Source organism: Alnus glutinosa, chromosome 4, assembly GCF_958979055.1.
Source record: "Alnus glutinosa chromosome 4, dhAlnGlut1.1, whole genome shotgun sequence".
NCBI lineage: Eukaryota > Viridiplantae > Streptophyta > Magnoliopsida > Fagales > Betulaceae > Alnus > Alnus glutinosa.
In genome coordinates this window covers 30,500,828-30,517,523 of record NC_084889.1, presented here as the reverse complement: position 1 = coordinate 30,517,523, position 16,696 = coordinate 30,500,828, and the positions used below count along the sequence as shown (strand labels likewise).

General features: G+C 38.0%; 1 protein-coding gene and 1 long non-coding RNA gene across 3 annotated transcripts; both read right to left on the bottom strand.

Moving 5' to 3' along the window:
* Positions 1–491: 491 nt before the first annotated feature.
* LOC133865552 (uncharacterized) lies at positions 492–1,793 on the bottom strand. The gene is made up of 3 exons (XR_009899775.1): positions 1,615–1,793; positions 713–1,347; positions 492–580 (listed from the first exon to the last, which is right to left on the bottom strand). It is a non-coding gene; the product is annotated as an uncharacterized LOC133865552 (long non-coding RNA).
* A 9,290-nt stretch (positions 1,794–11,083) lies between these two features.
* LOC133866974 (protein OSB2, chloroplastic-like) lies at positions 11,084–14,646 on the bottom strand. Of its 2 annotated transcripts, none has more exons than XM_062303643.1 (5): positions 14,064–14,646; positions 13,416–13,554; positions 12,730–12,823; positions 11,391–11,494; positions 11,084–11,308 (listed from the first exon to the last, which is right to left on the bottom strand). In XM_062303643.1, exons 1-5 carry the CDS (start codon positions 14,471–14,473, stop codon positions 11,099–11,101), a joined length of 957 nt encoding a protein of 318 aa, XP_062159627.1. In that variant the 5' UTR covers positions 14,474–14,646; the 3' UTR covers positions 11,084–11,098. The 2 variants fall into 2 exon arrangements, with proteins under 2 accessions (XP_062159627.1, XP_062159628.1); XM_062303644.1 differs by having other exon boundaries at positions 11,391–11,485.
* Between the last annotated feature and the right edge of the window lie 2,050 nt (positions 14,647–16,696).

The following is a 16,696-nucleotide window of genomic DNA, read 5'->3' as shown; positions in this document are numbered from 1 at the left end:
GAGTTCACATTTTAATGAGATCAGTAATTTTTCTTCAAAAAAAAAAGATGTCCGAAAGTTCACTAATTAAAGACCAGTGACATCCTAAAATGTCATTAATTAAAAATCTGTGACGTGTTATTAGTGGCCTTTATATAAGGTCAGTATTCAATTCGTCAATATTTAAGATTTAGTGACGTGTTACTGGTTGACACATGACATGCCACTATTTATATAGTGGCGTGTCTAAATGACACGTCACTAATTAGGGCAAATTTTCTTAAAAAAAAAAAAATTGCAATTCGAAATATATAATTTTAAATTTTTTAAAGATCAATCCATCCTAAACCCTAATCTATTTTCATCAATCCATGATCAACACCATCACATCATAACTATTAAAAAATCAAAACACAAGATTCAACAAACATATATACAATCAATCTCTATCATAGATTCATATCAAATTATACAGATTACAAAACAGAAACAAAAAAAGCAAATATGTATTCGCCAACTAAAACAACCCTAAATGTCACCCAATATCAATCGTCAGCAAGATTTTCATGATCGGGTAACTGCACATCATTTTCTACACCAGCTACGAATGATAAAACAAACACGGTTAGCAAACAATATGATCAAATCATATCAAGTCCTAAGCATTGACCAACATGTGAATTTAAATAAAAATCATCATACCAAGAAAAGAAAAAAAGTCATTAATTATTACCTGATCCGTTATCCATAGACGATATCACATTCATATGATGTGTGGAATTTCTATCTGGCGCTGCATTATTATTAGGGACTACGGGCACGGATGCTAACTGGCGCCACATTGACTCCATTTGGCTAAAACAGGACATAATCTCAAACTGTGCCGCCAACACCTCATCCATTTGTGCCTTGTGTCTCTCCTGCTCACCCTTGAGTGCTCTCTCGAGCACTTCTTGCGAGATTGCGTGCTCTTGATTTTGTGATCATGGCTGTGAAGGTGTATAGTATGAGCGTATGGACCCCCACACAGGCCAAATATTTGGCCCAACCTGTCGAACTATGCCAGCGTACTCCAGCTTATTGCCGAGCACCTGGGTGTACGTGTCTTCCGGTCTCTAGCATATCGTTCCTTCTGTCACACTTGGCATTAGCTCTGCCACCCTCTCTTACATCTTATATTAAATGTTGGTGCGTCAAACAAATGTGCATCGTAAATAAGTTATCACACACATAAGTAAAACAATATATGAAAGGTGAGTAGCATACACATATCTCCTTTAGTGTGTCATTTGGATAGCTTCCATCATTCCTCATGTGAGTCGTTATGTACGATTTTACTTGCATAAGAGGAGTGTCATTCTTGACAGTCTGCCGAAAGAATAACACATGTTTATATATATATATATATAATGTTTACATCTATATGTACGAGATAAACTGGTGTAAATATTTCTTTGTGTGACAACCTAGCAAAACTTTTGGTTCCCGTGCAATGAGAATTATTTTGCAATGCTCGTAATTGTTTCATACGAGCAGGTAACTCCTACACAATTAACATTCTTAATATGTGAGCACTGACACAACTACATGAAATTAATGAAACTACACAAAATAGTAATATAACTCATGACTAACCTAATAATCCTCATCACACCATTTATCCAACAACGAATCCAAATCGTCGGGGTGGTAGTTGGAGAGTTTTCTTTCCCCTACTCTTGCTCATACCATCTCAGGAGTATCGTCCCGCTGAATGCTTGGTCTTTTTTTGTTGTGTCTCCAATTCTTGAGCACCCATATCCCAAAACGCATCTCGTTTTATTTTTTCTAAATCGCAGCTTGGCAGGATGTAAAAGTCCACCAAAACAAGTTAGAAGTTGATAAATAGAAAAAACAAAAACAAAAAACAAAACAAAAATAATAAAAATAAAAATAAAACAAAACGAGAAGTCATATGTGCATATATATATATATGGACACACACACACACACACAATGCATTATATATATTAACAATATGTTATAGACGTTTCATATAACATCTAGTTTTAAACATACCATCAGGGCTTCCCATATATTCTTCTTCGTACGAACCGGTATATGCGCTCAGTCATCCTGTAAATGCACACAAGTCCCGCTCCTTATTAGCTTCCCGGTCTACTGTCTAAATTTATTGGCACTAAATCCTACGAGTTGCCAGCCTAGATTATAATCCATCACGACCCTCTTCCCCGTCTTGTGCAGGTCTGTAATGGTCAGCACTTCGAAACAAGTGATACCATCTAGTGTTTGGCAAGCATCTCATCTCCTCTTTATTTTTTCTTACTTTTCTCAAAAAAGTCAAATCCAAAACATTTTAACATTTTTTTTTTCACCTTTTATATTACATCAATAATTTTTTATTACCATTCAAATAAAAAAACCTACTACAAAACAAAACTTTTTTCATTTTTCTATTAAACAATTTCAAACTTTTTTATACTTTATATCACATCAATCACTTCTTACTACTACTTCAACAAAAATTCAACAACACAAATTACTCTCTTATTACGGTAGAGTAATGTTAAAATCTGTCTTTCTTTTATATCTTTTCAAAATTAATGTGATTTTTAAAATCATTATTGAAATTGTAATAAATTATTATTAAATTTTGATCTTATGGTAATTTTAAAAATCAATCAATTTTAAAAAAGACACAAATAATATGGATTTTTTTTTTTTTCTAGCATTACTTCTTACCGTGTCGTATTAATTATGCAAAGAAGGAAACTAGTATATATAAAACTAATTTTGGAAGGTAAATTCATAAAATTACATAAAATACAGCGACAGGACACAAGTCTCATGCACTGAACAACTATATCAAACATGTTGCGTGCATGTCAATTAAAGCTCATATCTAACCAAATTACAGTTTAAACTCTACTGACCTCATATGTTCAAGTAAAATCAAGAAGATTTATTTTACGATCTAAATTTATTTATTTTTATATAATTTAATGTTATGTTATTTAAAACGGGATAATTACATCACTGGTTCTTGGAATTGGCATAAATTATGAATCACTTCATGTGGTACAAAAATTTCATGGAGGGTCCTTGTGGTAAACTATATATAATTATGAGTCACTCTCTGACCCGTTTTCCGTCCACCAAGCTAATTGAATCCGTTAGTTTGCTACGTCAAACCCAATAAAAAATCGACACGTGTTCATTACAATAAAATAAAAAAATTTAAGTTTTATTTATTTGTATTTTTAATATATTTATATTTTAGAGAGGGTGCTCTTAATGAGGGTAATCCTGCCACTGTTGGACAAATACAACATTTTCCAACTAACCAAGCGACATTCCATCTTAACTTGATACCATTCCAGATAGACGTAGCCTTGTAACACGCCCCAAGCGGCATACGAAGGTACTTCATGGGTAGAGAAGAAGTCCCACATCCCAAGATAGCAGTCAACTCAACAACATTATCCACGTTGCCAACAGGAACCAAGAGGGATTTGGCCAAATTGACCTTTAAGCCAGAGGAAAACAAGAATGACATAGGTATAATGTCTAGAATTACTCATCTTAATCCCAAAGGGGTGGTTGGCTACATGCTACCCATGAGAGTGGCTAAGGGTGATTGTTCAATCACCCTTCAATAACAACGAAGGGCCGAACATATTGCGAGTCCTCCCCTAGGTTTCTCCTTGTCTTGGATATTCCTAGGAGTGAGAGTGTGAGTCTCCCGGTGTCTTTTACGCTTGGGAGTTTTTCTGTCACTGTTTCATACAGTGTGCTGAGTTTCTGGGGTGTTTTGTCTTAGTTTGTTCTCTTCCTTTCACTGAATGGAAGACCTTATTGAAAGCATGAGTGGGGGATGAAGCTTTCAGAAGGAGAAAGGATAGAAATACCTATCAATGAGACGGATACTGCAGATCTCCGAGGAAGAAGTGAAAGATGCCTTTTGGGTAGGTTGATGTCGGACCGTCGTATCCAGAAGGAAGCCTTCAAGACATTAATGTCGAGGCTGTGGAAAACCGCTGAAGCAGTGATCTTTAAGGAAATGCAAGATAACTTATGGCTGCTAGAATTTCCTAACAGGGAAGACAAAGGGCGGGTTCTTGAGGGCCGACCTTGGCTCTTTGATCGTAGTCTACTGGTTCTGAAGGAGATTGATGAAAATACTCCTCCCTCGCATATGGAGTTTTCAAATGCGCTTTTCTGGATACAACTACATGATATGCCTCTTACGTGCATGAACCGGGAGGTGGGGATGCGTATAGGCAGATCTCTGGGAACGGTAGAGGATATTGATGTTACTGGAGATGGTGTGGGCTGGGGTAGATACTTGAGAATAAGAGTGTCTATTGATATTACAAAACCACTTGAGAGGGGCCGGGCTATTGTTCTGAATGGTAAATCCATTTGGATATCGCTCAAATATGAAAAAATCCCGCAATTTTGTTATCACTGTGGGAGGATATATCATGCGGATAAAGTTTGCCCGAATAAGTCCAGCTTCCGGATCAATGAGGAGGGTCCAGCTAGGCCCTGGGGGGTTTGGCTTAGGGCGGACGATTTACGTTTCAGGAAGGAGGGCTCTTCGTCATCCCGACAGTCAGACCATTATCCAGAGAAGCAGGTACTGGCGGGACAGGAACCAAAGGTGCTGGAAGGCATTACGCCCGCTGAGCCCAAGTCTCACTGGAATACAGCTACAACGGACGATAGAGGGGGGTTTAGAAGTCCGGGTGGAGCGGCTGTGAAGCAGGCCGGAGGCGAGAGTCGCAGTGAAGGACCAGATGGAAGTGCTCCGGATGGACCAGTGGGAAAGATGGACGTACAGTGTACGACTGACAACATGGAAAGCGATGAAAATATGGGCGGGACAAGTGGCATTAATGAGAAGGATTTTGTGGAAGATTTGGAAGGAGAAAATGCGGATGTTAGCAGAATAGAAGGAGGAAATCAGAGAGGGAAACCTTTGACTAAAGCTGGCATAGGGGTTAATAACCAGAATGACATGGAAGTCCGCGGGAGTTCTAAGGAGCACGGTTGTATTGAGCCAAGTGCTGAAGCTAGCATTGACAGAAGGGGAGCCACGTTGACAAATGAAAAGGTGACTACAGATGTCCAGGAGGCGGGAAAGAGGTTTTGTAACTCCAAGGTGGCAGTAAATAGTCATGGGCCCCAGCAGGAGATAATGTGTTCAGAAAATGGAACCTGTTTCACGGTACCAGTCCCCCCGAATCCTAAGTACGAACATTACGTGGATCAAGCAAAATCTCAGGAGTCAACGGAGGAGCTTTTGAGGTCCACGAGTAAGGCCCGAAAGTGGAAGAGGAAGAATAGGGAGACTACTAACGATATTACTGGCGAAACTGATCGCAAGAGGAAGCTTGAAGACGTGGAGTGGAGTCATGCAGAAAACCAGGAGCTTTGCCCAAAGAAGAGCCATTCTGGAGGTGAGTTTCTGTTCCATATGGAAGAGGCGGTGGCTGAACCTCAGCCCCGCCTGTCGCCATGAGTCTCTTGAGTTGGAACTGCCGGGGGCTTGGGAACCCCCGGACAGTTCGTGTGCTTCACCATTTGGTGAAAGAGAAGAAACCTGATATTGTTTTCCTTATTGAAACTTTGTGTAGAAGTAGTACTATGGAGAAAGTTAGATGTAAATTGGGTTTTAAAGGGCTTTTTGTGGTTAATCCGGTTGGGAGAAGTGGGGGCTTAGCTCTATTATGGTCGGAGAATCTTTCGTTGGAAATTTTTAATTATTCTCGACAGCACATTAATGCTATCATTAGTGATGAGGATGGAAGGCCAGACTGGAAGTTCACTGGCTTCTACGGTTTCCCCAATGCGGCTAGACGATGGGAATCATGGGAACTCTTGAGATTTCTCAAGTCCTTCCAGCCTTCTGCCTGGTTGTGTGCAGGGGATTTTAACGAAATCCTTGATCAATCGGAGAAGCAGGGGGCAGTGCTAAGGCGGAGTTCTCAGATTGATCAGTTCAGGAGGGCGCTTGAAGACTGTGAGCTGAGTGATCTTGGCTTCTCTGGACCACGTTATACTTGGTGTAATAACAGGAGAGATGATAATTTTATCCTGGAAAGACTTGACAGAGCAATTGCCAATATGGAATGGTGCTCCAGATTCAATTTTGTAAGGGTACAAGTCTTAGAAGCCATTTGCTCGGACCACAATCCGATCCTTATTTTGTTTAAGGACGAACCCTATGAGATTAGGCCTTCACGCCGGGCGTTCAAGTTTGAAGCCAAATGGCAGCTGGATCCTGAATGCAATGATATCTCTAAAGCAGCTTGGGAGCAGGAGACACTGGAGTCTAACAAGTTGAAGGACGTTCAGGTCCGCCTTTCAGCCTGCCAAAGAGACCTTGCACGATGGAGTAGTGCTAAATTTGGAAGAGACGCAGAATTGCTGAAACAGAAGAGTAGGAGACTCTTGGAATTGCAAGGATCTAATAGTCCGAGCCTTATTGAGGAGATCAACCAGGTCCAAAAGGACATTGATCAGATTTTGGAAAGGGAGGATATTAAATGGAAGCAGAGGGCCAAGCAGAATTGGTATAGCAATGGAGACAGGAATACTAAATTCTTCCACGCTTGGGCAAACCATAGGAGGAAGATAAACACCATACGGTCTATCTCGGATGAACAGGGGAGAATGTGGAGGAGACGACAGGACATTGGCAGAGTCTTTGTTAATTACTTTGAGGATATTTTCTCCTCTAGTTGTGATGCCGATGCTGATCTCTCTCAATGTTTGGAAAATATGGAGCATCTTGTCTCGGATGAGATGAACTCATCCTTATTAAGGCCCTTCACAGCAGAGGAGGTGGGCTTGGCACTTTCTCAAATGCATCCGCTGAAATCTCCGGGCCCGGATGGCTTCTCTGCGGGTTTCTTTCAAAAGGCGTGGTGTTTTGTGGGGGAGAAGGTCTCAGAGGCAGTGCTGTCCTTTCTTAATGGTGGTCCTTTTGATCCTTCGATCAATGCTACCAATATATGCCTCATTCCAAAGAATCCTGCTCCGGAATCGGTTAAGGACTATCGGCCTATTAGCCTATGTAACGTGGTCTATAAACTGATTTCCAAAGTGCTTGCTAACAGAATGAAACTTGTCTTGCCGCAGATCATTTCTCCGGAGCAAAGTGCATTCATCCCGGGCCGTTTGATTACCGACAACATTATTGTAGCCTTCGAAACTCTCCATACCATGGCGGCTCGTCTAAAGGGTAGGAATGGGTTCATGGCTATCAAGCTCGACATGAGCAAGGCGTATGATCGGTTAGAATGGGGGTTTTTGGAGGCTGTGATGAGGAGGCTCGGTTTTGCCGAGAGATGGGTTCATTTGATCATGACATGCGTCCGTACGGTCTCCTATACGGTCCTTATTAATGGCCTACCCCATGGCCATATTGTTCCCTCCAGGGGTATACGCCAGGGAGACCCCCTTTCCCCCTTCCTTTTTATTTTGTGTGCTGAAGCTTTGAGTAGAATGCTGGACCAAGCAGCAGGGGTGGGGAAGATTTCCGGGGTTCCTATTCGTAGGGGTGGGATAAGAATCAACCATCTCCTCTTTGCCGACGATAGTATTCTATTTGGGAAAGCTAACCTAGACGAATGGAGGCAAATGAAGAATATCTTGGAAGTCTATGAGAGGGCCTCGGGTCAGAGAGTAAACTTGGAGAAGACTTCTATTTATTTCAGTAATAATACAAAGGAGGAGGAGAGGATTTCCATCTTGCAGGGAACAGGATTAATTCCTACCCAATGCTATGAATCCTATTTGGGATTACCGGCTTTTGTTGGTCGATCCAGAATTGCGACATTCAATTATATCAAAAGCCGTATTTGGAACCGGATGAATGGATGGAAGGAGAAATTCCTTTCCCATGCGGGTAAGGAGGTTCTAATTAAGGCGGTCCTTCAAGCCATCCCAACCTACACTATGAGTGTTTTCAGGCTTCCTATCTCCCTTTGCCGTGATATTAATAGGCTCTTGAGCAAATTCTGGTGGGGGCATATGGAGAAGGTTAATCGGACGGTCTGGATGGCGTGGAAAGGTCTAGGGAGGAGCAAAAATTCAGGAGGACTGGGTTTCCGGGATCTGGAGAGCTTTAATCTAGCCTTGTTGGCTAAACAAGGGTGGCGTATAATCCAGAATCCCAGTTCTCTAGCTGCTAGGGTGCTTAAGGAAAAGTATTTTCCTGAAGGATCGTTGTTTGAGGCATCCTTGGGCTACAGACCTTCCTATTTATGCCGTAGTATCTGGATGGCTAAACCCCTCTTACAGGAAGGCTTAATTTGGAAGGTAGGAGATGGCACCAAAATCAACATATGGGGAGACCGTTGGATTTTCTCTCCCCACTTAAATTCTATTCAATCTCCAATTCGAATTTTGAATAAGGATGCAAAAGTAGCTGAAATTATTGACCAGAATAGTAGATGGTGGAATATACCTCTGATTGAGCAGATTTTCCCTGCCGAGACTGCTGAGAAGATATGCAGCTTGGCCATCAGCCCAGGCATTGTGCAAGATAGGCTGATTTGGGCTTACACGGCGAACGGCATATTCACTGTCCGAAGCGCGTACCATCTGGAATTGGACAGAAAAGCCAGGCATCAGGGGTGTAGCTCTCTGGGACCTCATCAAAGCCCTATATGGAAGATTATATGGAAATTAAGGGTGCCGCGGGTTATTCATCTATTTCTATGGAGAGCTTGCAACAATATTCTTCCTACAAAAGAAAATCTACATAGAAGGAAAATTGTTACTGACCCGCTCTGTCCCCTTTGTGGTCGAGAAGTGGAATCCTCTACTCATACTTTGTGGATTTGTGATACGGCTCGTGCGGTATGGTCCGAAGTGAGACCAAAACCAAGTATGTGCAGTGCAAGTTCAATAAAAGTAGATATAACAAATTGCGAATAATAAAACTTGATGGTCGAGAGATATCAAAGATTTATTACTTTTTGTATCTTAGATCAATAATTCATAAAAACCAAGATTAAGGATGTGGCTCATAAAACAAATATAGGTTGGATGAAATGAAAAGCTGTCTCAAGAAAGCTGTCACTATACAATCAGAAATGTTAAATACTATACCCACATCTCACCCCTATTCCACTGAGTTGATGGGCACTGCCACATCAGCCTTTGATTTTATTTTTTTTTAATGATAGATGATCCAAGGGCTGATAGACACTTCCATATCAGCCCAATGAGATGGAGTGTAATATGTAGCATTGCTCCTGTAGAATAGCTACTAAGTTAGGGAAAATTCTATAATACTATTAGCAGACCAATTATGCTTTATGATATGATACAGAATGTTGGATTGTTGAGAAATAACATATTCATAGATGAGCATAACTGAAATAATAATTCGAGGAATGATGAAAGAAAGAATGAAGTCATTTGTTCAAAGTTAAGGGTTGCTCCTATTAAGGAAAATATGAGACAGGATCACTTAAGATATTTTGGTCATGAACAATGGAGACTAATTAATACACCAATAAGAAAGAATGATTCAATTCAAGTTAAAAAAGAATACATGTAGTCAATCGCGATTAGCTGATAGATCCATAACCAATATAAATCTAATTGAGATTAAACTTAATTGGAATGAATCAAATTATACTTCGCTGAAATATTTTTTAGTAGCTATAGTCATCACATTGCTTTAATTGAAAGAACCTTGGATTCATACGGATATATGCATAATATGTTTATCTGTGTTTATGTTGCATGCAACCAGTCCGGCATTGGAACAATTTGGGCTAAATAACATGTACAATAAGGATGACAATAGAGAAAAAGACGAGGGAAAGTCACTTAAGATGGTTTGATCATGTGCAATGGAGACTAATTAATAGATCAACAAGAAAGAGTGAATCAATTCATGTAGAGAGAGAGAGAGAGAGAGAGAGAGAGAGAGAGAGAGAAAAGTAAGGAAGTGCATAGGATAAAAGTAGTGAAAAAAAGATTAATTAGGGAGGCAATAAAGAGTACATGTTAAATTTGATAAATATGATAGAATGGTAAAAAAAAAAAAAAAAAAAAAAAAAAAAAAAAAAAAAAGAGAGAGATTAAAAAGAAAAGAAAAGAAAAGAAAGAAGAAGAAGAAGAAGAAAGAATACATATAGTAGATCCTAATTTGTTGATAAATCTATGACCAAACTAAATATTATATTGAGATAATGGCCTAATTGGGTTTACACACCTAAATATTCCTTTTTGTTACTATAACTGTCATAGGGATATGCTTAACAACAATTGTCCATGTCTATGTTGTATGCAAGCAGTCCAACATAGGAAAAATTAAGCGCAAACAATAGGATGTACAAGAAGGATGACAATAAGGGCAGTTTAGCGTACCAGCCCACCCCATTGCTTTCGGGGCAGGTCTCTCCCACCCAAACTTCTTTTCACTAAAATGCCCTTCAACAATACAATTTTTTTCCATAACTTCATATCTACATGTTTATTAGGTTTCCTACTCAACCACCACTATGCCCATACCCACTCATTTTTCTGTAGTTTTTACTCCCTCTCTCCGGTTACTATCAATCATCAACATATCTCTTATCCAACTTTCAATTTTTGAAATCCCCATTAAAATTAACATCATCCCTTTTCTTTCTATTTTCTACAACTTATCTAATATCTATGCAATAATATATTACGTGATAGAAATTTTAATGTGTTTTTTTTTTTTTTTCCTTTTTTAATTGCATCTGTATTTGATTATCTATCTTTCTTAATATATATTCCACCCTTGGAATATTTAGTGTTGGTATGTTTCAATTCAAGTTCGGCTCTTCAGATTTTTTGTTTTTGTTTTTATTTTGAACCTGATTCCTTCATTTTTGAGTAACTTTTTCCCTTTGATCTTTTGGTGTATAACAGCATAGCTGATAAAAAATATATGAATACTATCACTTACTTGGGTTAATCAGGGTAGGATGGGGTGCAGACAGGGTTGGGAAATTTTAGATGTTGAGAAAGAAATGAATTGCTGTCCAACTTGGGTATGGGGCAGATGGAGAGATAGGGGTTCCATCTAGGAAAGGTTGGGAGAGGGAAGGAGAAACCCACCCCGTCACATTGCGATTCTTATGCACAGTTGTGGGATACTGAATACGAAATATTTTCCATACTCACCTTTTTGCTGCTTTACTTGTTTTGATTTTTGGGTTTGAACATCAAACTTTAATCCTTCAAGTTCTGACAAAACCCATTTTGGTGCGCTCCAAAGCCAAAGTCCTTGACCGCCAACCTTATTTGTAAAATCAGGGTATCTTGGATTCACCTATAAAGAAAACAAGAAGGTCATGCATTTCACCAATAAAATGAGTCAGATAGAGTAGACACCAGAAGAGAGGGGTTATTACCGATCCATTGCGCTTACTATCACGATAATCCCACCATTGATTTGGATCATCAAGAAGTTCTCTCCAAGAATTTAATACTGGGTCCCCACTTTTCTCTGCACCATCTGAAAATGAGTTAGTCCCCCACTTTGTGATTGGCATGGAAAATATTATTAAAAACATTCTAAACTTTTGACACAATGAAGTCACCAAAGTGCTAAAATGAAAATTTTCAATGAATAAGGTAAGTACTTCTCCAGGTTTTCAACTGAGTTTTGAAATCAAATGCCATCGTCTCAAGCTTCTTTTGGACAATCAAGAGGATGAAGTTAGGGCAGGTTGGATGGACAAGAGAGCTGCATCTAGGTTACCATGGATTGTGTCAAAGAGAAAATATTATAGAATGGTGGCTATGCATTTTGGTTTAGAATTTTGGCCAATCAAGAAACAGCACATCAATAAAGTGTAGTTGAGATGAGGACGTTGTGATGGATCTATGGAAACACTAAGAAAGATTGGATAAACAATGAAGTTATTCATGAGAAGATGGGGTGAGATTATGCCAAGGCTAAACGAACCAATGCCTTAAAACATTAACATAAATATGGAATGTTAATTGAATGCGTAGCAAGAATTCAAATAATTATCTAGGTTATCATAGGAGCTTCCAAGGTTATCCAAAAGCTAAGGGAGCCCACCAGTAATCTCTTGAAAGCAAGCTATGTTTATTCGCATCCTAATTATAATATCCTTAATTCTATCAATGTCCGCGTTGATGAACTTCTATTCTAAGTGGCTACAGAATCCTATTCTCTTGGACTAACTTTGTCGATTAGTTTTAGTGATTTTCTTTTTCGCTTTGCTCTTTCTAGTTAGGTTTTTCCTATTGTATAATTCATGTGTACTTAGGAACGCCGCACGCTTTTAATGAGATTGGTATTATTACTTATAAAAAAATAAAATAAAAAAAGAATCCTATTCTCTTGGACTAACTTTTTTATCGACATAAGGAACGGAAGCCCTTGCCCATTTCTCAGTGCATACAAGCCCCAACATAGCATGTTGCTCGTAAGGAATGCCCCTTGCCCAATTCTAACTGCACATGGGGACCAATGCACTGTGTGGCTCTGGTACAAGATACCCCAAGTCATCTCTAAAGGTCTAGATTAATGAGATGTGACTAATTCAAATTGGTCTTCAGTTTTATCACATCCCTCCCTTTTCAGGGCTTGAGACCATATGTGCAGAAAGAATAAGTCACCAAGCATAAGAAAGTAATGTTAATTGAATGCGTAGCAAGTATTCAAATAATTATAAAGGTGAGAAGCATAGATCATGGAACTAAGAACATATGGATTACCAGAATTTTGTAATGGTATCTCTTTTTCATGAGATGTAAAACTTTTCTTCATTTGAGGATATCCCTGGACGAAGTTGAGGCTATTCACTATAACCTGATACAGTCAAACATTGGATGTCAGATTCAATACAAAATTTCGCATAAATAATATAAAAGAAAAAAGACTGACTTTAAAAGAGACACATGTGAACAAATGTAATTTCTCTATACTACATATGCCAAAATAAATAGCACTACTCCAACAACAATGTATGGGGCTCGATTGTGCAAAAAATTTAGAAGGTTTGAGATTGAAATTAAGAAAGAAAAAACGAGTCTTGAATGGCTGCTGTAGACAGTGAATAGGGCCTCTGAATCATATAGGTAGCTGCCTTTTTTAGTGACTAAGGTTGAAAGTCTGAATTAAGATGTTTCCCCAGATCGCAAAAGATTCTTAAACTCTATTCCAATCATAAGATCGGGGGTGCGTAAATCTAAAATGATTCTGTGGGAACATAAAATTGGTTTCCTCAAATTCATCCAAAAAAGAAAAGTTGGTTTCCTCAACAGTTGAGAAAAATCCACAATCAATCGCAAATTAATTCACTAACACTTGAATTAACACCAAATGTCAGTGAAGCCCTCGGGGCCACATTTTTACTTGCAAAGCATACATGTTCAACGCAAAGGTACGACTAGAAACAAACCTGAATATTGGCCTGACCCTGACTTGTATTCACAAGAGGCGGATCTGCACTCAGTTGGCCAGCTACATGAACACGATCCTTTTCTTTCAAATGACAAGCAGCAATATGAGCCAAATCACCTTCAAAAATGATTGGAATCCTGATTTATGCAAAAAACATATAAGACATTCTTGCATAAGTAGGAAAAATAATACCACAAATGATTACATAAAGAGATAGTTAACACAATTCATTTATTTATCCAAAAAAATAGCTAACACAATTCATAGAATTAATCGAATAAACTACGAACAAAGTTTTCTTAATTCTTCCAACCCGGTGTATTAAATTGACATGTGTCCACACATGTAAATTTAATAGACTGGAATTCCTCCAAACTGAAAACTTTGTCCCTAAACTAATAAGCAAAAGCAATGAAAAGTTTATCAACCCTAACAATGAGAATTTAAGGAGAAACAAGAATGATTATAGCTTGTAACAGAATCACCAAATCAATTCACTTTTGAACAACTCGAAATGTGAAGAATAAAACCGGTACCTATATAACTTACTAGGAAATACATTTCTAGAAAATCATGAATAACAAAATCTCTGTATGAAATTCAAAAAGGCTTTTGACTCTTTTTCTGTTTTGGGTAAAGTGCATACCAAAGTTGGGAAGAGTCAGAAGGATGGTCCTGGGTGATAACGGTCCCAGCCCAGTACTTGCCGTCAGGAGAGGCTTCGAACTGGACTGGAATGTGAACTTTGCCGATCAGGTTCACCGAATTGGCTACCTTGGCCTGAAACGGAATCTCGCTCGGCCTCTCCCACGCCTTAGGAGCTGGCTTTTCTCCGGGTTCGGGCTTTCCAGTGGTGGCGGTGGTGGGCTCAAACACCTTGGGCTTTTCCAGCTTATAAGTAGTTTTACGACTTGCACTATTGCCGGCAGAGGCGGTTTTAGCGGCGGCGGCGTAAGATTGCAGAAAGAGAGAGGGTTGCTGTAGAAACCGACGCCGCTTCGTTGTGGCAAGCGATGATGCAGTTTTTGCCAATGCTCGGCTTAGAAATGAATTCATAGCGCACCCGTTCGGCCCTTTGATTTCTTCCTAGCTTTCCAGGGCACGCCCAACAACTATTTTGGGAAAAGAAGAGGAAAAAAACAGAGCAACCCAGTGATTTCCTCAATCAAACTCTGCTTCTGAAATCGTTTCTTTTAGCTTCCCCGCCACTGGCCAGAGGTAAATCGGGCGTGAGAACAAGGCCGAGCTCTAAATATAAGGGTAAAGCTTCGGCCTGCACTTGTTGGACCTAATCGGCGTAGTCCATAAGAAGGCCCATATTTTGTTGTCTGCCCAAAGGAAGCGGAGGGAAAGGATGAGGCAAATTTTTGAACGTTAATGTCAAATTAATTTGCTTAACAAATTCAGCTAATTTTTAGAACAAAGCTCAATAATAATACTGTTACAAAAGAACCACCCTCTATCAATGCAAAAACACCAACTTGACATCCATTCAAATGATGACAAGTGTTACCCATAATAAACTCTATATATATATATAACTAAAAATTAAAAACTAAAAAAGTATAAAAAAGTAAGAGACCGAAAGAAGAGGGGTGGCCTAAGATACATATATATAGTTTTTTTTAGGTACAAGGTATCCCATTTCACTTTTAGTCAAGCACTATCTCAAGCTAGCCCACGCACAGTAGTAGCAATACCGAGCGTAAAGGCCCACGCCAAAATTTGCAGACTAATCCTTGACCCCATCCCCAACACCACTATAGGAATGGAGCCTTGAATGGCTATGCTCGAGTAGCTGGCTCCAAATGATTGTTTGCACCTAGTTGAGTCTCAAACTCGTGACTTCAAGAGATAATGTTAGAGATCACTACCTTTTTCTTTTTCTTTTTATCCTCCCAAATTAATGTGGTTTGTAAAATTACTACTTGATCAAAATTTAATAGTGATCCATTCGAAATCCAATGATAATTTTCAAAAGTCATATCAATTTAAAATGATAAAAATAAAATAAAAAGATATCACTAACATTAATCTTAATTATATTATATACAGTTAAGAAAGAAGATGGTGGTACATGCATAACATGGAATTAAACAAGTAATCTGCATATTCCGGAAACCTCAGCGGCATTATATGCAATTTTCTATATATTCTAAGTTGTTGAACTTGATTTTTGTCTTTTATTATTTAAATATAAATAATATGGAGATTTTATTGAGATTCTCTTAAAGAGTGCTTTTTTACTTTTTATTTGAAAAAATGTTTTAATTAAAAAAAAAAAAAGTGAAAGTGGTTTTGATTTGTTTGTTAATATTTTTGTTTTGAAAAAAAAAAATCCAAGAAATTACTGATCTAATCATAAAATTGTCATGTAATATTATTTTTTACTCATAATATTCAAATAATAAAATTTAATTTAAAAATAATTTTATTAAGGAAAAAAAAAAAAAAAAAAAAAAAAACTATCGTTGGCCACCCTAGCTACTACCGCTAAGATGCGGATGGCTTTCAAGTAACCAACCGCCCGGGGGTTGCCCAAGAGCCACCTTTTTTTTTTTATTCTCTTCTAATTTTTGTCTATTTTTTAAGATTATTATTTCTTAATAAAATTATAATTTAAATGTGATGTAGCAAATATGCTGATATGGCATAATTTGGGATGTAAAACCAACGGAATGATCCAGCCAAGGAGTGGAGTAGTGGACATTGGTTTTTTCTCCTCCCTTTTTTTTTTATTAAAAAATTTAAATTTTTTGAAGTTTTTAATTTCGTTAACTTTTTAGCTTTATATATTTATATGTTATTATTAATAGCAATATATATAATAAAAATATTATTTAAATGTGATGTGGCAAATATGCTGATATAGCATAATTTGGGATGTAAAACCAACGGAATGACCCAGCCAAGGGGTGGATATTGGTTTTTTTTCTCCTTTTTTTTTTTATTAAAAAATTTAAATTTTTTAATATTTTTAATTTCATTAACTTTTTAGCTTTATATATTATATATATATATTTATATTTCCAAAACTTGAAGAAAATATTACAAAACTGCAAAAGTTATTGCTGGATGAGGAGAAAGTCTTAGAGGAAGTTAAAGATAATTGATTTAAAGATAATCAACTCAAAAGTTGTAAGAAATAGTTTAAAGAGATTGAAAGGCAAGATGTCAAATATCAAAAATATTTGAAGCACATGAAGCAAAAGATCAAGAAACTTGATGATAAACTTGAAAAGATGATAAAAGATATTTGTCTAATTGAAGTATTGGACC